This window comes from Micromesistius poutassou (assembly GCF_964030765.1).
Source record: "Micromesistius poutassou genome assembly, chromosome: 12".
NCBI classification, from domain to species: domain Eukaryota; kingdom Metazoa; phylum Chordata; class Actinopteri; order Gadiformes; family Gadidae; genus Micromesistius; species Micromesistius poutassou.
Window position 1 is genome coordinate 13,746,579 of NC_140282.1, and position 21,355 is coordinate 13,767,933.

A 21,355-nucleotide genomic window follows, 5' to 3' on the forward strand; every position below is an offset into this window, starting at 1 on the left:
AAAATACGCACCAGACTTAATGTTTCCATTCCATATGAAAACAGCATCAAGTTTTGCAGCGTGCGTGCTATCGCCCTGTTACCAATGAGTGCGCTTGGGAAAGACGCATTATTTCGCCCCAGGTGCCCGAGCCTGCAGGGTCCTGTGTGTGTGTGTGTGTGTGTGTGTGTGTGTGTGTGTGTGTGTGTGTGTGTGTGTGTGTGTGTGTGTGTGTGTGTGTGTGTGTGTGTGTGTGTGTGTGTGTTTGGTCCGTACCTGCTTCTCCAAGCACTCCTTGGCGGAGAGGGAGGGTTTCGGCGACGGCGCCCTGTCGCACGCACAGCCCTCCAACAGGTAGAGTCCGGCGGGCCTGGAGCTCGAGTCGTTTTCGAAGTAAAACAGCATGTTCTGCAGCAGGGCGAACCACTTGGCGTGCCATTTGGTGTTGTCCGAGCTCTTCTTGCTCAGGCCACCTCGCCTCGTTCCGTCCTTCTTGGCCAAAAGCGCCAAGTAGGTGACATGTCCGTCGTTGAGTCTCATCCCCTTCTGCATGTCGGCGGTCCGACTCCGCTACAGGAGCTCCGGGGAGCCGCCGGCGCGGCCGTGCATGCTCCTCGTTTTCCTCCGCTCCTGTGTTCCGCCAAAAACGACCCACTTATATTTTACGCAGCAAAACTATAGGCTACTCCCGTGCGCCAATGTCAGAATGTTTTCTACTTTCCCTTAAAACCGTTGGAGGGAAGAAAAAAACAAAGAGCGGAGAGAAACAAACCTGCGTAAGTTCCACAGTGCTGCTTCTAAAGCTGCTGAACGTCAAGTGTTCACGTTGAGCGGCGCTGATTCCACACTCCACACCCGAGACTCCCCGAAGACACGGCGGCGATGCCGTCCGCGTCTTAAAGCGCCTCTCTCGTGAGGCGAGTTGCTCATGATGGGTAGCCGAGTGTACGCGCGCGCGCACGCGTACACAAACGCGCGCGCACGCGTACGCACACACACACACACACACACACACACACACACACACACACACACACACGCACGCACACACACGCACGCACACACACACACACACACACACACACACACACACACACACGCACGGGGAGAAGAGGCGCAGTCATGTGACGCGCCCCTGAAGGCGCAGATTCCAGCACCTTGGACAGAGCCTCCGGACGACCAGGAGCCGCAGAGAACAGACCGAGTGTGGACCGAGACATGATGGTTTATTGATTATTAATTTGGTGGTGAAGGTAAAACAAGATGCTCTCCAAATAGTCTCTCAGAGTGGATTTGAATCTGCTTTACATACAAATAAATGTATATATATACATATTAGATATAGTTTTAAATATGGCTAACATCTTAAATGGAGGGCACTCTGAAAGCATTTATCAACAATGTTGGAAAAATCTCCTGACATATACAATTTGAGCTTTAGTGGAATAGAATAGAATGCTGCAGTGACTACAAAACCTACAGAAAAGCAGGGGGACCAGCACTAAACCAGCACATCCACACCTCCAACACAAGACCATGGTTCACCAGGTCGAAAGAAGCCAGTGTTGCAGTCCAGTCACAACATCTCAAGTCCCAATCCGGTTTGAGGCGTCAGTGCTGAAGTCTGAATCTGAGTCATGAGTTGGGAGAGTATAATGGTGTATTTCTCATGCCAACATGAACACCAAAACCACTTGTATCGATAAGGCCTATGAGTACGAGTCGTCTAACGACCAAGTCCGAATGTAGTCGGTGCTGGAGTCTAAGTCTGGGGAATAGCAATCAGGACTCAAGTCCTCAAGTCCATTAGTCAGAAGCAGGCTGAAGACCTACCATGAGTTCCACACTTCCTTAATCATCGCTCACATATTCACCAACTATCTTTCTGATCAACAGGCTGGAGGAACTAAAGAGGGGTCCTGGTTGCCATTCAGGCCATGTTGTCACCAAACACTGGACAATAAAGTACAGGTCAGTGGGATGGTTGTGGCGTACAATCGACTCCTTCTGGGAGTCTACGATCTGATTATGATGTTTGCGTTTGAACGGACAAAAAGACAGACATACATCGTGGGTATATATCACGGATAAACTGAAAGATTTTCCCAAAGATTGTACGTCCAACTCACGGACATGGCCGCCGGGTTAATCAGGTCTATAATGTTTGTCTTTAGCAGCTCCTCTGTGTCAGCCAGCAGCCGGTGGGTACCAGGCGGCTCTCGGCGCGCTCCCAGGGCATTATCATATCTAAGGGGGGGGGGATGAGAGAGCGACACTTGTTAGGCCCGGGCCCTTCATACACCCTGCATTAGCATAGTGGAGAGGAGCCACACAGACACACAATGGGCTGCTTTATCACCGGGCCCAGGGCCCACAGCCCTATCACAGCCAGCCCAGGTCGCCTGTCGACGGAGCGCGCGCGCGTGTGTGTGTGTGTTTGCACCGCAGGCCTTTGTCCGTGTGTGTGTGTGTGTGTGTGTGTGTGTGTGTGTGTGTGTGTGTGTGTGTGTGTGTGTGTGTCTGTGTGCACCGCAGGGCTTTGTATGTGTGTGTGTGTGTGTGTGTGTGTGTGTGTGTGTGTGTGTGTGTGTTATCATTATAAAGACACATGGGGGCCAAATAGATGCCAGGAGGGGAGAAAGAGGTGCAAACACAGAGATGCTAAATTGATAGATTTCTCCTATTCTTCTAAAATCAGATTGTTTTCATGTTGAAAGCGAGTGTGGGAGATCATCTTTTGTATTCTCTGTGATGCATGTGGATGAAGGAGTGGGTGGAGAGGGGGGGGGGGGGGGGGGGGGGGGGGGGCAGACGACCAGGGTGAACCTCTCTGGGCTTCAGCCCCTTGTTCTAAAACCCCTCGTTGTAAACCCATGATGCAGCCATTGTCCTAGCGACCGTTGCCATGGTCCTTCCATCCCATAAACAGGGCCTCCGACAGTAGTGCTAATGAGCTGATCGGAAAGATGATGTTTTATTTTTTTTTCAACTGTGTTTTATTAGAGGTGGGCTGGAGAGGGGACAGGGGACGGGGTGGGTGACATTTTAAGCGAATAGATGAAAAGGAGAAAAAGGATTCAAACGCATCCCTTTGTCTTTGTCGAGAATGCTCCACAGGTTGCTGAGAGACGGGGGGAGGTGGGGGGGGGGTGTCAAGGTGATCAGGGTTTTACAGAGCATAACCACGTACCGCTGCGACGGCCCTTGGCTTCTTATTGCAGGGGGAGGGATTCTGTGCTTAAACTATCAAATGGAATTTGAAACTTGAAGTAAAGTGGGCCTTCTTGTGGACACGTGGCGAGGGGGACCTCCTCCAGGTGTAACTGAACTGTTTGTCTTACTGTACATGCTAATATAAATGATTGAATCCTCTTTTCTTAGCATTGAGTTTTATCCTGGCAGAGTCCTTCTGGGGTCTGTCGTTTCCTCACTTATAGCTGGTGTGTTTTCTGTGACAAGACAGTGACATTCTGAGCCATCATCGTAGTCGTGGCTAATCTCAAACTCACAACGTGAGGGTACTCTTATTAGACATAGACTATAGCAACATTAATATTTAACCAATGCATTTTACCAGCCACCCCCAAAGGCTTCCCTTAACAGATGAGTGATAACAGGAGGAGCAGAACAGCGCTGGTTTTGTCCAGATTGGTAGTAGGACCAGTGGCTGGACCAGTACGACCACATCATACGTTCAACTGAGGATCCTCTCCACACAAACACACACACATACATGCGCACGTGCACACGAACACACACACACACACACGCACACACGCACATGCACACGCACATGCACGCACACACACACACACACACACACACACACACACACACACACACACACACACACACACGCACAAGCGTGCGACTTGAATCCCATTAAGGGCCTTATCATTCTACAGGGGTCTGGGGAGAGATGAACGTCAGAAGGCACACGGTCATGTTGACCCGCTGAAATCAAAGGCGCACTGACGTTATGATGAGGACACACAGGAAGGCTGTCATTGACTTGTTGTTTGTTACAATATTGTATTGAATTGTATTCAATACAGTAAAGAATAAATACAATGCAATTCTATATAATTGTAATTTTGTAACAATGTCCATGCTACATGCCACCTAGGTGGCTGCCACACCCCACCTAGGTAACTTTTACTGGGTTCCTCCAAGTCAAGGACACAGGATGGTGCACAATGTACAGGTGTGCAGCCTCAACCCGGCACCAGAGTCGGATCCCTCTGATTCGGGCCAGGTGAGGCTACTTTGACCACCCATCATCCACACATACTCCACAATTTTATTTTACCACATTGTATTGGCTTGCATTCTACTACTGTATTGTATTTTATTCTATGTGATTTAATGCTAGTTGAGACCAGAGGAGAAGGAATATCATTACATGGATTGTGATGTCCATTTTATTGACATCACAATAAAGAAATCTATAAAAAATGAAATCACAATGATTTATTTTGGCCAAGTAGCATATCATGCATGAACTTCCTTTTGAAATAAAAAACATAAAGGTATGCTTGGTGAATCAACTGAGTCATCATGGTGTCATAGTAGAAGACATCCATCGCTCACAGACTATATGCTTATAGAAAAATAGGCAAATATTATGAAGATCCAAAGTATAATGCTAGCCAAATCAAATCCATAAAAAAGTCAAAAATACCAACCTACTTGTTCACATGTTATGGCTTTGAATGTTTGAAATCGATTCTCCTGACAACAAAAAACTCTAGACACATTTCATCTGAATGTTTTCAAACCAAATGAAACCAAAATACCAGGGCCTGTGGCTTTCAGACCATCCATCTATCTTTAGCCTATGTATGGCTCCATGAGCGATGCTGCAGAGAGAGTGTAGGCACCACCTGGCTGCAGCTTGGCCCTCCAACCCAGCTCTTCTGGCCCAGTCCCAGACAGGACAGAGAGGGAGGTAGGGAGGGAGGGAGAGAATGAGGCTATAAACGATGACTCAGTTATTTATTTCCAAGCCTAAACTGCAGAGATGGCCGTCGTCTGATGTCTCTGAGAAGTTAAAAAAACTGCTGATTGGACAGAGTTGTGTGTTGTTGATAAGAAAAACTAAATGGATACATTTTTCTAATGTAAATATTGCAAGAAAAAACCTTGTGACACATAATTGCATATATACGGCATTTGCCCAATATCTCTGGACCAGGAAACTAAAAATGGAAAAACCTACACAGCATCCATAGCTTTATTATACCTGATTATAAGCTTTGGTGACTTCTCCAGTCAAATTGAAAATAAACAGTATAAATACATCCAAACCTTGCCTTCCACAATGTCAACACTTTCATCTCAAAAATGAGTATGACTTTGAGTTGCACACACGGTGTCTCACACTATCTGAACACAGGCAACCTAATTCCATCTCAGCCCAATACACACACACACACACACACAAACACCTACAAACACATACACACACCCACACAAACACACACACCAATATTCACACTCACCCCCTACACATAGACCTACACACAAACACAATACACACACACACACACACACACACACACACACACACACACACACACTCTCTCTCTCTCTCTCTCTCTCTCTCTCTCGGCCATGCTCACACCCTTACACCCCTACCCTGACCCTGCCAGAGCAGCATCTGTCTTGCTGCCTAACAGGTGTCGTTCTCCTCAAGCCAAATGCACAAGAGCGACAAATGGTGGGCCTCGCTATATGCTAATGACATACACATGGAATTAGCATATCAGCTGGAGCTTAGGCATATTAATGACAGGTAAAGGCATCATAAACACCCAGAGAAGAAGAGACGCACGGTCATGTGTGTGTGTTTCTGCGTGTGTGTGCGTGTGTTTGCGTGTGTGTGTGTGTGTGTGTGTGTGTCTGTGCACGTGCACGTGTTTGTGTGAGAGAGAGAGAGAGCAGCAGATTTGACCTTCAGGTGTTGGCGAAGGTCAAAGAGAGAGAGAGAGAGAGTGTGGATGTGACTCAGGAGAACGACTGTTGGTTATTATAATGAAGAAGGGGGTGAGAATCAAAGAGGAGGTGCTTATCATGTATAGGATTTGGGATTTTTCTTGATGGAAGGATGGTGAATTGATGAGCGGTAGGTGTCTTTTGATGTCAAAGCAACGGGCCCTGTAGATTCTTATGAGAGGAGAGATGTGTGCCATGGCAAAAGAGACTATGGAGACGATGGAGATATGATGTTAAAAAGCTGTAAACCTTTTGCTTGGTCCAAATACATTCAAGGCCTTCTATTTAACATTGAAAACCATTGGCAGTGGTGTTTACTCTTGTATTAGTTTACACACACGTACAGTTGCGGCGCCAAATAATTATGATTGCGGCGCAACGGGTGGGCTAGATTGTTTAGAGCAGGTGCTAATACATTTTGACGCAACAAATAATACCACACACCATATGATACGAATCAACCAATCAAATCACAAAACAAGCAACAACGGTCACTATCACTTACGCAAATGAAAAATATGATTTCATAGTTCAGTTTTGTTAGATATAAGTCAGTCTGGTGTCTTCGTGTTCATTTATTATTTTATCATGTGGAAATCACGGCCATTTTTTGCCAAGTGCCGCAATGGCTCCTGGGCGGGTCGACGGCCCCGCCACCGTCCTAGTTGTACACGATATGACGTGTGTTTCATGTGAGTGGTGTGTTTACATCAAGGCAGCTCTCAGGGTCGTGCAGAGTATGGACCACGAGAGTTGGCCAACTCCTTTAACTTGGGCACCCGTCTGGTCATTTCCCGTGCTGCTCGCCACGTTATTTTTAAAAACATATTTTTTTATCCATAAATCTTTGTCAATACAAACTTACTGAAATCTTTCACTGCATTAAACTACTAGAAAGGGTGTAAAGCAGAGCACATTAAATGAGCAAGACATTCACCATGTACACAAATGCCCACATGGCACACACACACACACACAAATACACACACAGATCCAAGGACATTTCCGTCATACTCAAACAAAGAAATATAGTGGTTCATGCTGTTGTGTTACAGTAAATATAGAGCAACAATCACCTACACACTTTTACAGTTGGAGAGAGTGAGGGAGGACCTGTGCCCTAGTACATTTTTCATCCTGACGTCCATTACTGATTATAACACACACACACACACACACACACGGCAGTATACAGACGTGTGTGTGTTCCAATTACATTTGACCTCCATTTTGTTGTGCTTCTCCTCTTGAAGAGGTTGTTTGGTTTTGAGAGGCTAGAAAGATTAAGTTGCCTTATTTCCTCTCTCAGATGGAGGCCTCCTTATTTAGACCGTCTATTTGTGTCTCTGCCTGGAAGACAGACAAAAATAGGACTAATAGACCCTTTTGCAGTCTTCCGTGAAGAGTTTGAAAACTGCGGGTGAGAATTGCCTGCAGTACACACACTATGAACTTAGCAAGGCATGGCGCAGTCCGGCCCCGGAGATACGGTTGCTATGGCTTACGCTAGGGTTGTTTTGTGACCGCCTTGTCCATATGCCACTGGTTTAAAAGACTACTAGGCCTACACTTGTTGACCTCCAAATTAATATGGAATAAAGGTTAAGCTAACTTCTAGTCAAATATGGCTATTATTGCCTAAACATATTTATTATATAGTTTCATTAAAATTATAGTTAACTAAAGCGATCCTATACCACAAATTTCACAAACTGTGTTGACTGAAGACATAGACAGTGGTTCATGTTAGATAAATATAAAGTTCGGCAAACATAACGTTTATAATAGTAGCCCTACTCAATGCTTAGTAGGGCGCTTACCTGTGCAATACGAATGAATGTAAACCGCGCCCTCTAGTGGCCAGATGCGGGCGGTGACACTCTTTCCGGTGTATTACAGTGCCGCCGCTGCGTTTAGCTACTCACCCGGCTGTGCATGACGTGTGCTGGCAGCCCTCCGTGATCACATTTCACCCTCCCTAGAGACCAGGGGTGTTTGCCAAAACATAACACCACCAGCAGTAGCCCTGACCCCAGAATCTATGGAGCATGCTTATAACGTATAAGCTTATAACACATAAAATACTACGGCCCATATTGGCATCAACAAACATTGCATTTGTATCAACATTCATATGAAGTATTAACTCAAGCTTCACTTGCACCCTAGTATACATTCATATCATCGATATAGTCACTAGTGTATCTTCTTTTCTAGATGTATTCTCTATGATGTAAAGTGTCTTTGAGTGACCTCCAAAAAAGCGCTATATAAATCCTATCAATTATTAATATTATTATTAGTTGACAAATAGGCCTACACTCACATGCATGCACACAATATCTCATATCATACACATGCATGCACACGTGGGCACACACACACACACACACACACACACACACACACACACACACACACACACACACACACACACACACACACACACACACACACACACACACACACAGACAGACCAAAACACAGGACCTAGCGTTATACCAACAAACACAGGAAGCTTGAGATTGTTGTCATGGACACATTATTCAAATTTAATTGAAACTTTGCATGATTCGGGTCCATGGCAACTGAGGGCTGTTCAGTGCAACAACAAGGTGATTGTTGGAGGGTCTAAAGAAGTTCTGAGGATCATATGGGAAGAATTAATCTTTGAAATTGGCTCTTCAATCTTATGACATCATTGCACCTTTAGCAGAATGCAAATCAAACACACCCACAATTAATGCAGAAACACATTTGTTTGGGATCACTCTGCCACAGCAGAAGTGTTTATTGGTGGAAAAAATATTTAGGCTAAGGTACTCGAATAACACTACAGAGGTTTTGGGGTTGATTCCTAAATGTTTGCAGACCTGTAGGCATCTCTGAGCAAGAGGCCCTAAACCCTATATCTGCTACTAAATGTGTCTGTATTCATTTTAAAATACTTTAGATAAACACATCAATCTATACATTGGTGCGATCCGAGTGCACACACACACACACACACACACACACACACACACACACACACACACACACACACACACACACACACACACACACACACACACACACACACACAATCAAATACTGTTTGAGTTTACTCCTATTTTCCAAAAATAGAGAATACTTAATAATGAGTATATCTTTTTTCTGGTATGATCATACGTATCATGTTCCTTTATTCCCATTGCCTCTGAGTGGTCTTTCAGAACTGAGCCTCTGACGTAGAGGCTGTGGGTAATGACCCAGGCAGCCATGATGTTAGAATGGCTAAATTTAGCATGAGCAATTAACATTTCTGATGCATGTTGGACTTTATTTCCCAAAAGGCCATAGTGGATTAAAGGCCAATGGAATTTGTAGCCAGATGATTGAAACACGTAACATGGTGAGGTAAACATTCTGGCCAGTCATCACTGAGACAAGAATACAAATAAATACAACTCAGAGCACAGATTCAGCGAGGTTGTTCCAGTGTCAGATCAAGGCATTTTATTTCTTTAGGTGCATATCTATTGGGATTTTTTGAGAAAACTTTAAAAATCTGGCCTTTCACTATGCTTAGCTATCTTTGCAGCTCTGTCTTTTTGTGTGTGGCAAAAAGAAAGTCTCCTTTTAACTCAGATTTTCTGGCCTTTCTATCAGTTTTAGAATAGATTTTAATCACCTTCATGTTGTTAGTGCTGAGCCCCGCTGCATGGTAGATTCACTGCTCCTCTATGAGCCAGAACAAGGATGGACTTCCTAAACCAAATGTTCCTAAATCAACACTCAAGGTCATTAAACAGACACAAAGCAGCTTGTGAAAACAAAAACAATACCTTGTTTTAGTTGGAAGAACCCCCTCCAGTTAAGCTTATTTCCTGCTTCCCCCCATCATCGAAGCCCACACCATTGGTTTAACTTTGAATAAACCTTGACATAGTATCATTCAAACAATTAAAACATTCATAGGCAACATCCAGCGCGATGCATCATGCATCACAATAAATCAACAGATATGGTAAAAGTGGAAGCTAGATATGAGTTATTCAATTTGGCTTCAGTACTTTAAGGTCTAAAATTGAATGAACAGAATGAAACTGCATGGAAGGTAGACCACACAAATGATAAACCACTCATAGAGGAGTTTTGTTTGAAACAGTGCTTGAAAAGCAGGCATTGTGTCATTGAATTGTGTTGTTTGTCAATAACACAAAACAGTCACTTCAGCCAGTGTAATGAGACAACACAACTCATAATGTTGAATGCAAAACCAAATTAGTATTTAAAAGAGTTTGTTCCAAAAAAATCCTCTTTAAAAAACGATCTAACATGGATAACGCTCATTGCTCAAATGTTATAAAAAAAAATGCACTATAAATATATAGTATATAGAGAAAATGCATATAGGCCTACCCACACACTATCTCATTCTCTCACACGCACATAGACACACAATCTCTCTCTTTCTCTCACATGCATACACACACACATGCACACACACACACACACACACACACACACACACTCACACACACACACACACACACACACACACACACTCACAAATGCATAGCTACACAGGGAATGTGTGAGTTTTTAATCCCAGCGAGGGAAAGATGTTTTAGCAGATCTTCTGGCGGGCCCCTGGATCCGCCCCGGGCCCGGTGGAAGCCAGGAGCCCCGGAAGAGGACAAAGAGGAGCCCTGGCCTGTTGGTTCAGTGGCAGACTTTCACACTGACGTTGAGGGGAACACAGCGGACGTAATCACACAACAAAAGGCTGCTGGGATAGCCGTGCCCTTCCTCTCCCCGTGGGATGCCAAGACATCACAAAGCATTAGCCACACGACGCCCGCCCGGGCGGAAAGCGGCCGGGTGTCAGAGCAATGTCTGGCAACCGGTTGGAGAAGAGCACGCAGTAGGCCTGCTACTCATTATAGATGCTTTGGAACCCAAATCATGTTAAGGGTTAAGCTCTTAATAAATGATACTGATGAGAATATATCGATTATTATCTATTATTAGTGCTTGTGTGTGTGTGTGTGTGTGTGTGTGTGTGTGTGTGTGTGTGTGTGTGTGTGTGCGCGTGTGTGTTTGAGTGTGTGCGCAAGCATTTTTTTGTATTGCATTACTTGGATTGACAAGCCACTCAGTTTGTTTTGATTCACTAGTGTTTATGTCCTGCATAATCTTTTGGATGCTTGTGGATTCTTGTGGATTGATGTGAGAAATTTTTAATTTAAATGTGTGAATGTGCGTGCGTCTGCGGGTGTACAGGCTGCATATTTTAACGCACAGCGCGCTATGTGCGACTGGTCCGACGGGGGGCAGCGCAGCAGGTGCTAAGTCAGACAGACAGCCGAGCTGAGTCAGCAGCCTCGCTCCCGCCGGTGCGCTCCATCGACGGCGTCTTCATCCCCGGCGAAAGAACACTGCCTGGGGGGGTTCAGACGCCACTAGCAGCGGCCATTTGTACGTCCTCCTCCACGCCTCGAACCCGGGCGTCCTCCGTCGACTCCCTCGCTATACGCACAACAACCACCACCACCAACAACAACAACAACAATAATAGCAACCACCAGCGAGCCAGCGTGGGATTTGAGTTCAGGTGAAGCACGGAAGAAACATCCAGGCGGAACTAATCGACGTTGTCAGCTAATCTACCCTATCAAGTAGCTTTCTTCTGCTTCTTGATGCAAGGGCCACACATTTCGTAGACAGAACAACAAGTCAAACCCACTTCGTTCGTTCTTGATCACTGATCTATTACACTAATTCAATTATTTAAACATGGAGAAAAAAAAAAAGATTTCCTACCTACATCGTTGAGTGCTGTGTAGTGCCGTTTAGTGACCCGAGTGATCATTTATCAGAAGTTTAATCCAAACACATTGACGTTAGCTTTCATTTAAATTAGTTAGGCTCACAGTCAGTTCACGCATATATTAATCAGAATAATACTAACCCCTACTAACCCTAACCCAACTCCTTACCTTTCTTGTATTTCAAGTCTCATTCATTTTGTGTGTGCATTCCACTTTAGATAATCTACCCTAAATGACCAGAAGAAATATTCTGCTAATTTCTCTGGTTTCTGTTTATTCAATTTAATTAGCTGACGCTTTTGTCCAAAGCAACTATATCTGTTATATCTTTTGTCATATCTTCAACAATTAAGATGTAGGCCTAACCCAAAATGTGCAAGAATCATTTGAGTACATAAATGAATCTTCAAATAGGCAAAGCAACTGCTTTTAGTGCCACAATATAGAAACAATAGATTGGTATCTGTTTAGGGGATGCCACACACTTCACAACAGCAGTCGTAATTCTACTATTATTTTATTCCAATCTTCTAATGAAACAACTTATAACTTATCACTCAGTTAACTGATACTTAATCACTGTTTCTGACTACTTTCAAAAAGATGGGCAGGAGTAAGTCATATACAAGTATAGCAACAAAAGTGTTTTACATGCATACAATCATGTTGGAAATCTGCCAGGGTAATTAATATGAACCTTCATACTCTTGTTACCAAATTGAATCAGTTTATTTTTGTCTGTATTTAGGATGTGTTGTGTATAGGATAATTAGAGTCAGAAATGCCAGAAGAGAGGGATTGTAAATCTCTCTTCTTTAAGCAGAGCGGGAATGAAAAAGGGACTACAACAAGGAGACACAACGTGAGCGAAATTTATCTAGCGCATCTAGGCTAGTTATGCTATATACCTGGTACTTTGTCAGGCCAGTTCTTCAGCTGGTACATACGTGCTTGTGTGTCTGTGTGTCAATTTGTGTGTGTGTGTGTGTGTGTGTGTGTGTGTGTGTGTGAATTTGTGGGTTTGTGTATTTATTTTTTGTTTGTGTGTATGTGTGTGGTTAATGTGTGTGTGTATTTGTGGGTGTGTGTGGGTGTTTGTGTGTTTTTTCTCGTGTGCTTATGTGTGTGTGTGTGTGTGTGTGTCTTTGTGTGTGATTATATGTATTTGTGTGTGTCTGTGTGTATAACACCTTTGCCTCCTTTACCTGCCCAGATCTGCCAAACCTGTCAGCCTGATTTATAATTATCCTGTACTGTTTTATAAGATATATATCCCTCCAGTCCTGACGTATCTTTACTACTACTCCGCCTCCTCAAAAGCACCAATGAGAGGAACTGATCTTGAAGGAGGGGTATAGCCACGGTGGGGCGATCGGCAGCCGCGAGCTGCCTAGTCACCGCTCACGAAGGCGGTGAGCGAGCATTCCACATGCCGAGACTCGCTCCCCCAGAGAGCTGAAGGGAGCATGGGCCGCTGGGCTCTGCACAGGGCCCTCTGAATGCTGCAAACCTGCATTCCCTTCCCAGCCTTGGGCACCTCACACAGCCTTCCTGCCCTCCACTCTCTAGCAGACTGAAGGGAGTGGGAGAGCAAGGGGGGGGGGTTATGAGACAAGAAAAAGGTCTAGTGAAAGGTTAAAACGAGGGAGGAAAATGAAGAAAGGAGAGTAGAAATTCAAAAAGTTAAATACAAGAAGGGGACTATCAAAGGGGAGATTGGAGTGCACATAACCTAAAGAGTTTTAGACACTGTTGGACATTGAAGAGCATCCAGAAGAAACAGGGGAAAAAAATGGGGACTGGAGACAGACAGACGGCAGGAAAGGAGTGAGAGACAGAGAATGGGAGGAATATATAAATAGAGATATATAAAGAGAGCGAAAATAAAGAAAGAAAGTTAGATAGAAAGAGTGAGAGAGGTATAAATAAATAGAAGAAGATAGATAGAAAGAGTGAGATAGGGATAAAGAAAGTGATAGAAAGAGCGAGGGAGAGAGGGCATGGTGCATACCAGAGCAACAGACTACACAGTACAATACTTTACACGCATTCCCACTGAGCCTTCCTGATGTTGATCTGATGTTCTTCGCTGGGGGGGTTGCATGCCATGCCTGCACCTGTACACTCACAGGCCTCTAGCCGACTGGGATATTTGAATTTTGCTGAGGAAGTCTGTCTCTGGTTGAGCACAAGGTGCTGCAGACCCTACCTCCGAGCACAGAAAAGCAGAGCAATCAAATGATGGTTGTGGGGGTTAATTCAATTAAAGTACTCCTAAATCATTCGTGGCATGCCGATCTCTGTGTTGGTCAGTAAGGGTAAACTCGTCCAGTGAAAGATGGAATGACACACTACTATGTAAATCATCCCTAGTGCAATTTATTGAAGAGAGAGAAAGTGGTGAAATACGGTAGCGAAAAGGTCTAAGTTGAGCGAAACTGAGACAAACAGAAGAAGTGCATTTCTTTCTCTTTGTGGTTGAAGGTCCCTGAAGGAGAGCAGGGGTGAGTGAGTGGTCAGCCGAGGCCTGGTTCACAGAGCAGATAAATACTGGCAGAATGCAGCTCCCAGCTATGCTTGTATTGGAATGTTCTCTTCTGCCACACCTGTGTGGGACGAGGCCGCCAAGAATGGCCTCTCATCCTACTGGCTGATCTCTTCGTGACTGACATCTGGAAGAAGAATTTGGCTGGCGTCCCACAGGCCCTAGGGGGCAGGTATGGGAGCCGACAGAGATTTAGCCAATGGCAGACGACGAATGGCGGAGGAGCCAGGCGGGGCTGCGGCCAAATAAAACTCATCTGACGGGGTGTGTCTCAAACGTGTGCTGGCAGTCTGAGAGGGAAGTGCTACCCTGCTGGCAGGAGCCACCTGACTGTTGGCCATTCGGATCCAAACCGGTGCCTGGCTGAAGCCCGGCCAAAGCTGAAGAGGCCCCCGAAACATCTTTTTTGTCCCTTCCATGGCGGCCTCACCTCTGCATGAAGACAAGATAGTGAGGATGGAAACCAACAACCTACCGGGGATTGCCGGAGGGCATGTGTCGGAGTATCCAGCAAGATTTGGCAAATGTATAGCTTTGGCTATAGATTTGTCCCAAAGATTTCTGAGGATTCTTATGTGTGTTTATTTGACTGTATTAGATTTGATTATTATTATTGTATCTGATCACAATACAATGTTCTTGTGTCTCGTGGTAGTAACGTGTGTTTGCATTTTGGTTGTCGCCCTATGGTCGCTCACATCTCCTTATCACTTTTCCAGCCCAGCTATCGATTCTGTATCCGTTGGACGGAGAACTGATAAGGGCATGTGTCTGACACTAACTGCACATGCGATGGAGTCAATGTTTAAGTTAACTTTTACGGCAAATTTGTACTTTCCTTTAACTGCGGTAAAGTTGCTAGGTACATTTGGCGACTATCTACACCGCTTGCAAATGGGGAATCTGAGACTACAGTACACAGTGTACTATACCATATTGATTACATCACTTCTGTGTGGTAAATGGTTTGTAATATGACTCGTTTTCTGTTATTCAACATATATGTTGTGGATTTGTTGTTGAGAATTTGACAAGTATTGCAAGTGTATAACAAATAGTTATTCACCAGTTCACTTATTTTGAGGCGACTCACAGGAGTTCAAGTCAAGATATATAATATCTATATAATATATTGTTTCTCTGTTGTGGGGTGCAAGATGCAATGTTGACCTAGCAACACTATAAACTGTGTTTTTTTTTGCATACCCTGAACCCTTTGAACCCTGTTCGAAATGGAGATTTACTAGAGTTTGATGCATTCAGGCCTTCCAATGTCACGTCATACAGTGTGGGTGTTAACATTTTTTGATAACATACAGTGTTATCAAAAATGATGAAGGCAAGGTGAGACAAGTGATTCTCTTCTGCTGCAGAGGTTTGTGTCTCATTATCATTTAAACATGTTTACTTATTTAGTTTATACTTTATCATCACCCCGTTGAAAGACAAAAATGTCATGGTGAAGAATGTTTTCAATATACAGCGCGAGAGATGACTCTTTAATATCCTGTTGGGACAGCGTATAAGAATATCAAACAAATAGTTTTCTTGCAGTTATGTGTAATGGTGAACGCAAAAAGTAACATTTTTGTGTGGACTAAAAGCCGCATGTTACCCTCCAGTCATGCAGCTTAGCATTTTTCTACCCATAATGGTTGCTTGTTTTATCCAAAATAATGCTTCTCATATTTCTCAAACAAAAAAAAGAGCAATCTTCGAATCCAAAATGGGATGAGAACACAACAGACATACACTATTCTTAGAATGATTTCTGCCTATGTAGGACAACAATCCTACCTTGTTTTTGCATTGTTTCAACTGTTCCAGACTTCCATGACTTCTGGGTAACTGGTTGTGATAAGGTCTATTTCAGCCCTCAACCATGCAACAGCACTGTATACATTTTTTTTATTACATTATAATTGCTCTTTTGCCAAAATAATGAACCAGATATTTCTGCACAATACATGTTAAAGCAATTATTTTGTTTTAGTTATTAAATATTATCTTTATCTTTATGTCTTTATGTTTTTATTTTTTTTATTTTACTTTAAATTTCATGTCATTGAAGCACTGTTGTCATATTATATGCAATTCTCTTTTCATCCCTACATCAATCAATTACAACAAAAAAAAAAATGGTATCTGTGGGCTTTGTCCAAGACTTCATCCAATAATTTATTTTGGACCCAATTAAATGGTTGGATGGCTGTTTACCTGCCTGCACTCTATCCTTGCACTCATTGCGCCTGACAGGAGTCTTCCACAAGGATAGGCAGATCTAATGCTGAAGCTGTATTGGGGAGTAGCTTTGGAGAAAGGCCTGAGGCGAGGGGTCTGATTTTTCCAGTTGAATACTGAATTAGCTTACTCTGTTTTCTCCAAACTGCCTTACCCATAGCTTTAACTAATTAACTAAATTGAGATGGCAGTTGTTTTTTTTTGTTTTTTTTCCAAAGTTTCATCACGTTATAATATGTACAATGGGTTTCAAGAATAAGTTATTTGTACTCAAAATTGCACTTTAAGACTTAGAGCATTTAGAATATATGGTCTACTCTGCCTGAATATGTATTTCTCTGACACAATCTAAGAATTTCAGAACGTTTTACAACAAGACAATGTCAGGTGCTCGGTATCCAGTCAATAATGTTAGAATTGTGACATAGTCAGCAATTATAGTATGTGTATCCAGTTTATTTGGTTATACAGCATGCACTGCCTGAAGAATAAAAACAGGTTGAAACAAATTTCTTCTTTTGTGTTTTCTTATTTGATTAGTTTTACTTAATTGAATAGGTACACTACAACCAAACGTTGAGGTATTATATGAACCTACACTTCTCAAATTTCTCTTTCGGGAATCTGGGAAGTGTTTTTATCTATTTTATCCCCCATTTGCGGGAAATTCTTTTCAACATCACACACAGAATTGATTAGGGCTAGGTTTTGAAGGTTACAGCTCCGTCGAATAGAAATACACACCAAATAAAACAACAGCTAGTTCTAGTTTGATTAGGGTTAGATCTTACACATCTTTGTTATAGTTAGTAGTAGAGCGGTCTTTGTGAGGGTTTGTCTTTAACCGGTAACTGAATGCTAGCATCTGCTAGAGGGCCTATTAAAATACATACCAAACCAGTTTGGCATCATAGCCCCATGCAAACTTTTACACATATGAGTGAATACAAATGTGTTTGTGTGTGTGTGTGTGTGTGTGTGTGTGTGTGTGTGTGTGTGTGTGTGTGTGTGTGTGTGTGTGTGTGTGTGTGTGTGTGTGTGCGTGGGTGTTTGGGTGTAATTGGGGGTGTTTGGGCTGTGTTTAGGGGAAAATGTAGCTTCTACAGGTATTATTGGCCCTCCATGTCATGGTTTTGACACCAAATGTTTTTAATGTCAGAGATTAGGGAACAAAGATGTTAAACAAAAAATGGACAACACTAATTGTCTTCTAAAAGTTCCCTATAAATAACCTGACAGGACTTGACCAAAACTTAATGAAAGGAACTGGATTGTGAAGTGATCCATTTAAAGAAAATAAGAGACCGCTATCACAGATTTGTGGTTAAACTGGTAAATCAATTCAAAATAGGCCTATGTGTAAATTAAGTATAAACTAACCCTATTAAGCAACACATATTATATTATTATTATTAAGTTTTTTATTCTACAAAAAATAAATCCACCAAACAGGATTTGGAATAAACCTTTAGGTCTTCAAAGAAGGAAGTTAATAAGACGAAATATTTATTTCTAAATGAAAATAATTGAAATCTGAAAAAATTTTCATCCGGGGGTTTCGTCTACAATAACTACAAACGTTGCCATGGCAACGGGACAACTTTACTGTCAATTTAACGGTCCTAAATTGTTTAAATAATACTTTATTTGCATTTATTGATGGATGTTATTCATTGTATTGAAACATTGAGATTATATCTGAATAAAGTGTGGCAAGAGTACGACAAGTGTAGCTTTTGGAGTACGACACAAACTTATTATTGAATGCGTGCCCCGGAAGTGGTTGTCCCTCCTTGTGCCACGTCAGTAGTAGCGCTGTAGTGCTCCTCTCTAAGCTGTCACGCAGACTGAAATGTATTAGTATCCTGCTGGATATCTGAGTTTACTTTTTGAATCATTTAACATGCATTACTTTGGGGTTTGCTGTTTAATCCTTAATGTGATCCTTGTTTGGAGCACAGAGGTTACTTTTGAGTTGCCTGACAATGATAAACAATGTTTTTACGAGGATATAGAGAACGGTGTTAAGTTTGACATAGACTTCCAAGTAAGTTGCTTTTCAACGACATATTTTTACATACAATTGTGATTGTTTGATGCTGTACTTATTGAGCTATTTTTAAAGACAGACATCCTTTATATCCTAAGGTTACCGCCCGTGTTGAATGAGGAAATTACGAAAACGTTGCACTGCTTTTACCAGTGGCTCTCATAACTTGAAAGCTTATTATTTAAAATAAATAAGCATATATTGCTAATAATATGCTTTGTAATTTAATACCACTCTTCAATAATCCCGGACGGGAAGCTATAGTGAGCTATAAAGTGTAGTAGGCTACAAAGAGAGAAAATAAATACGGATAATATATCGACTTACACAATACTAGTAGTGTTTGTGTTCGTTTTTAGGCGTTGTTAGGCCTACTTGTGAATAAGCTCAACTCTGTCATCTGATATAACACACACACATTCTTATGTGTCCCCAGGTGATTGCAGGTGGGAACTATGATGTGGACTGCTTTGTGACAGATCCACTGCACAACGTCTTGTATCATGAGCGAAAGAAGCAGTATGACAGCTTCTCTCACACCACTGCCATGGGGGGTGCCTACCAAGTCTGCTTCAGCAACGAGTTCTCCACATTCTCCCATAAAATAGTGTACCTGGACATCAGAACCGGCGATGAGAGACCTCTCCTCCCGGTGATGAACCGAGCAACAGCACTGACTCAGGTTAGTGAATACATACACCAAGTACTTCGATTAGTACTGCATCAATACATATAACAAGACTACTTTGGTTAGTAGTGGGGGTAATACATATAACAAGTATATATATTCATACAGGCTCAATACATATAAGAAGTACTCGGGCAACAGCTGGGCTCAATATATAACGTTCTTTGGGTAGTACTGGTACAATATCAAACAAGTACTAAGGTTAGTATTGGTTGAGTATCTGGTACTTGTAACTATTGTTGATATTATACTACCAATCCTAGTTATGCATGATAAAGTACAGCATTCCACAGTTCCCAAAGGGTTATGAATGTTATGAATTAACTCTGGTGTGATATATATTAACGCCACCAGATGGCGATATACCCTTTATAGCCTTGAGATAGTGACATACTTTTTATGTGATCACATTCAAATCTTTTGGTGTTGTTAATATGTGCAGTTAACTTAAGCTCAGCTACTATTATGACTATGCAACTTTTCTTATTTTGAATACCTTGGATTTCAAGCAATTGAAGGCAAGTAAGACTGAATTGGGGAAAACATGTTCACAGACTGGGCCATCTGATTTTACTCACCCCTGAGTTATGTGGCGAATGTGATGATTCATGTTCTCTCCACACTATAAGATGTTTACTTCCTTGTTCCTTTATATTTGTTTGTGGATAATTCAGAGAAATACAGAATATCACGTTTCAGATACAAATCTGTATTATATTTTGTCATTTCCCTCTTAGTAATTTGAATGTTTGTCAATTATAGATTGTTACCTTTGTATACCTCATATCTCAACTGACATTTCAGAGGCAAAAGAGACATTTCAGAGGTGATCCACTCGGTCAAACCTTTTTTGCGTTTGCTTTAATCTCCGTGCGCAGCTGGAGTCCACGTGCCTCTCCATCCACGAGATCCTGAAGGTGGTGTCCGAGTCCCAGACGCGCTACCGCCTGCGGGAGGCGCACGACCGCATCCGCGCGGAGGACATCCACGAGCGCATCAACTACTGGTCGGTGGGCGAGACGGCACTGCTGTTCGCCGTCAGCCTGGGCCAGGTGCTCATGCTGCGAAGCTTCTTCAGCGACAAGAAGGGCAGCGTCGGCACTTAGGGAAAACAACATTATGGTTCAAATGATGCACGTGTCTGGCCCCAGAGGTCCTCAATGTGGTCCTCCATGTGGTCCTCGCTCAGGTCCTCAATGCAGTCCTCACTGAGGTCCTCAATGCAGTCCTCACAGGTCCAAAACCAAGCAGGATAGATTTTTTTCAACACATCCGTGAGTTGATTTGAGTAGAGTGCATATTATACGGCTGATATATAGAAGTAAAATGTCAAGTAGAAATACTTCATAAGTAGGTCAATAGAAATCGTTTTTTTATTTAAATGAAGACCACTTACAGTTGTGTTGAAAATGACGTCTTCCAGCACAGCAGAAATAAATATTGTTTTGGTTTATTTTCTGGAAGTACTTGAGAAAACTCGTTATTTACATAATAAATGGACTTATATTTGTTGAGATCTTTATATGATAATTCCAGATAATGGTATATGATGCGTTGTGTTGTTGCTCATTTGTTTGTTTTAATTATTTAATTTATGTACTTAATTGTTAGGTCTTCGCAGTTGTCCCTCCTCTCCGTCGTGTTGTCGGTTTTTTTCTATATTTTCCTTCGTTCAGAGTCTTCGTTCTGAGACAGATAATGCAGTGCCTTAAGCGATTTGATAGTTCAATTGTAATGTCTTCTTTGTTGATTTCAAATAAACATGTGGTGGTTTACTGACGCTGTTACGTGCCAACAGGGTGCCGAACCGTTGGATGTATGACATTAAATGGTTGATTTTTACATTGCACTGACTTCGCTGGGGTTGCTTCTATAAAACATCAGTAGGCCTATTCTGTCATGTTACACAGAGTATAATGTGAAAGTCAATTTTCTGGCACACCACATTCTTGTGTGTGTTAAAGTGTTACCATAGTACCAGAACAGTTAATAGCCAAGTACAGGTCTTCGCCAATGATTAGATGTGAATATAAAGGCATTTG

At 42.7% G+C, this 21,355-nt stretch overlaps 2 protein-coding genes across 2 annotated transcripts in view; one reads left to right on the forward strand and one right to left on the reverse strand.

Moving 5' to 3' along the window:
• Positions 1-531, reverse strand: part of LOC311356188 (ras-specific guanine nucleotide-releasing factor 1-like) — a gene marked incomplete at both ends in the record, with an annotated part of 27,262 nt that extends 26,731 nt beyond the window's left edge. The window contains one exon of the mRNA XM_084475944.1: positions 256-531. Within this exon, the coding sequence (XP_084332070.1) occupies positions 256-531 (276 nt within the window). The remainder of the gene's footprint in view (positions 1-255) is intronic.
• A 17,860-nt stretch (positions 532-18,391) lies between these two features.
• On the forward strand, positions 18,392-21,154 carry tmed3 (transmembrane p24 trafficking protein 3). The gene is made up of 3 exons (XM_084476176.1): positions 18,392-18,622; positions 19,062-19,307; positions 20,192-21,154. The coding sequence occupies exons 1-3, from the start codon at positions 18,479-18,481 to the stop codon at positions 20,417-20,419; spliced, it is 618 nt and encodes a 205-aa protein (XP_084332302.1). The 5' UTR covers positions 18,392-18,478; the 3' UTR covers positions 20,420-21,154.
• Positions 21,155-21,355: the final 201 nt, after the last annotated feature.